Source organism: Cyprinodon variegatus, unplaced genomic scaffold (genome assembly GCF_000732505.1).
Source record: "Cyprinodon variegatus isolate N-32 unplaced genomic scaffold, C_variegatus-1.0 Scaffold70, whole genome shotgun sequence".
NCBI lineage: Eukaryota > Metazoa > Chordata > Actinopteri > Cyprinodontiformes > Cyprinodontidae > Cyprinodon > Cyprinodon variegatus.
The window spans coordinates 906,532-907,698 of record NW_015150523.1 but is presented as its reverse complement, the minus strand read 5'-3'; the positions used below and the strand labels follow the sequence as shown (position 1 = coordinate 907,698).

The 1,167-nt window shown below is 33.8% G+C and overlaps 1 protein-coding gene across 1 annotated transcript in view; it reads right to left on the bottom strand.

Annotated features, from left to right (window-relative positions):
- The window catches only part of poc1b (POC1 centriolar protein B), a 72,754-nt gene that overhangs the window by 63,044 nt on the left and 8,543 nt on the right, over positions 1–1,167 (bottom strand). Inside the window, exon 7 of the mRNA XM_015372227.1 lies at positions 91–224. Within this exon, the coding sequence (XP_015227713.1) occupies positions 91–224 (134 nt within the window). The remainder of the gene's footprint in view (positions 1–90; positions 225–1,167) is intronic.

Below are 1,167 nucleotides of genomic sequence, written 5' to 3'. Positions count from 1 at the left end.
AAAGAAAGAAAGAAAGAAAGAAAGAAAGAAAGAAAGAAAGAAAGAAAGAAAGAAAGAAAGAAAGAAAGAAAGAAAGAAAGAAAGGATTACCTTGTGTCCATGCAGAGTGTAGATGAGGCGGCCCTCCAGCAGGTCCAGGATCTTAACCGTCCTATCACTGGAGCCACTGATTAGGTAATTACTCGACGGATGGAAGGAGAAACTGTTGATAGCTGCAGTGTGGACTGAAAATTGAGTAAAACAGATTGAAAAAAATGCTTAGAGTAAAACACATTAACAGAAAAATACATATATGTGAAAAACACCATAATTAGCATCACTGTAGGGAAAAAATACTGTGCAGATGTAAAATATTGAAAACAAATGTTCTTATAAAGAGTCCATGAACATCATACTAATCTATTTTGTTCTAAAACCAATTTTATGAGATAGTCTGTTGAAAAAATAAGATGTGGAATGCATCTCATAAAGGTTGAAATACAGATATTTATTCATCTCTAAGGAAGCTGGATATTTATGGTACATTTCATTTAAATGTGTTGCTTTGCTGCCATTAACTTTTATTTTAATAATCATGGAATCTGACCCATTTATGATAGCTAAAACCATGAAATCTGAAAGTGGGCTTTTCTTATGCCTTGTATATATGTATTTATCTAGTCACACACAAACATCTTGATTTGCAATAAGTTTATTAATTAGGTTAAATAATTTTTTTTTCTATTTTTAAGTTTTTAATTTGGTTTATTTTTTTATTGTATCCACTTAATTCTTGTTTTTGTTTAAAAACAATTAAATATTCTCTCTTTTGTTTGATTGATATGATCCACTGGAGTTTAGCCCTCACCAAAATGGCAGCCAGGCCCTACTTCACCAAAGATGAATTCAGAAATCCCAGGATAATGGATAAAGCCAGACTAATCCTAGAGTGATTGGTGCATCCTGGCTGCAGCCGTTCCATGTACATCCGTGCAGGTACATCAAGCCAGGTGTAAGAAATCAAAGTTAATGCAAGTCTGCAGTTCTCTTCAAGAAACCATGAGATTGATTATAGATTAATTGATACAGCAAACAATTGCATATCGAGTTAAACACTCTGGGCCGGATTTATCAAGATCCAATTTTGCGTGCAGTAATTTGCGCTCGCAAACTGGAATTTTGCGCGAG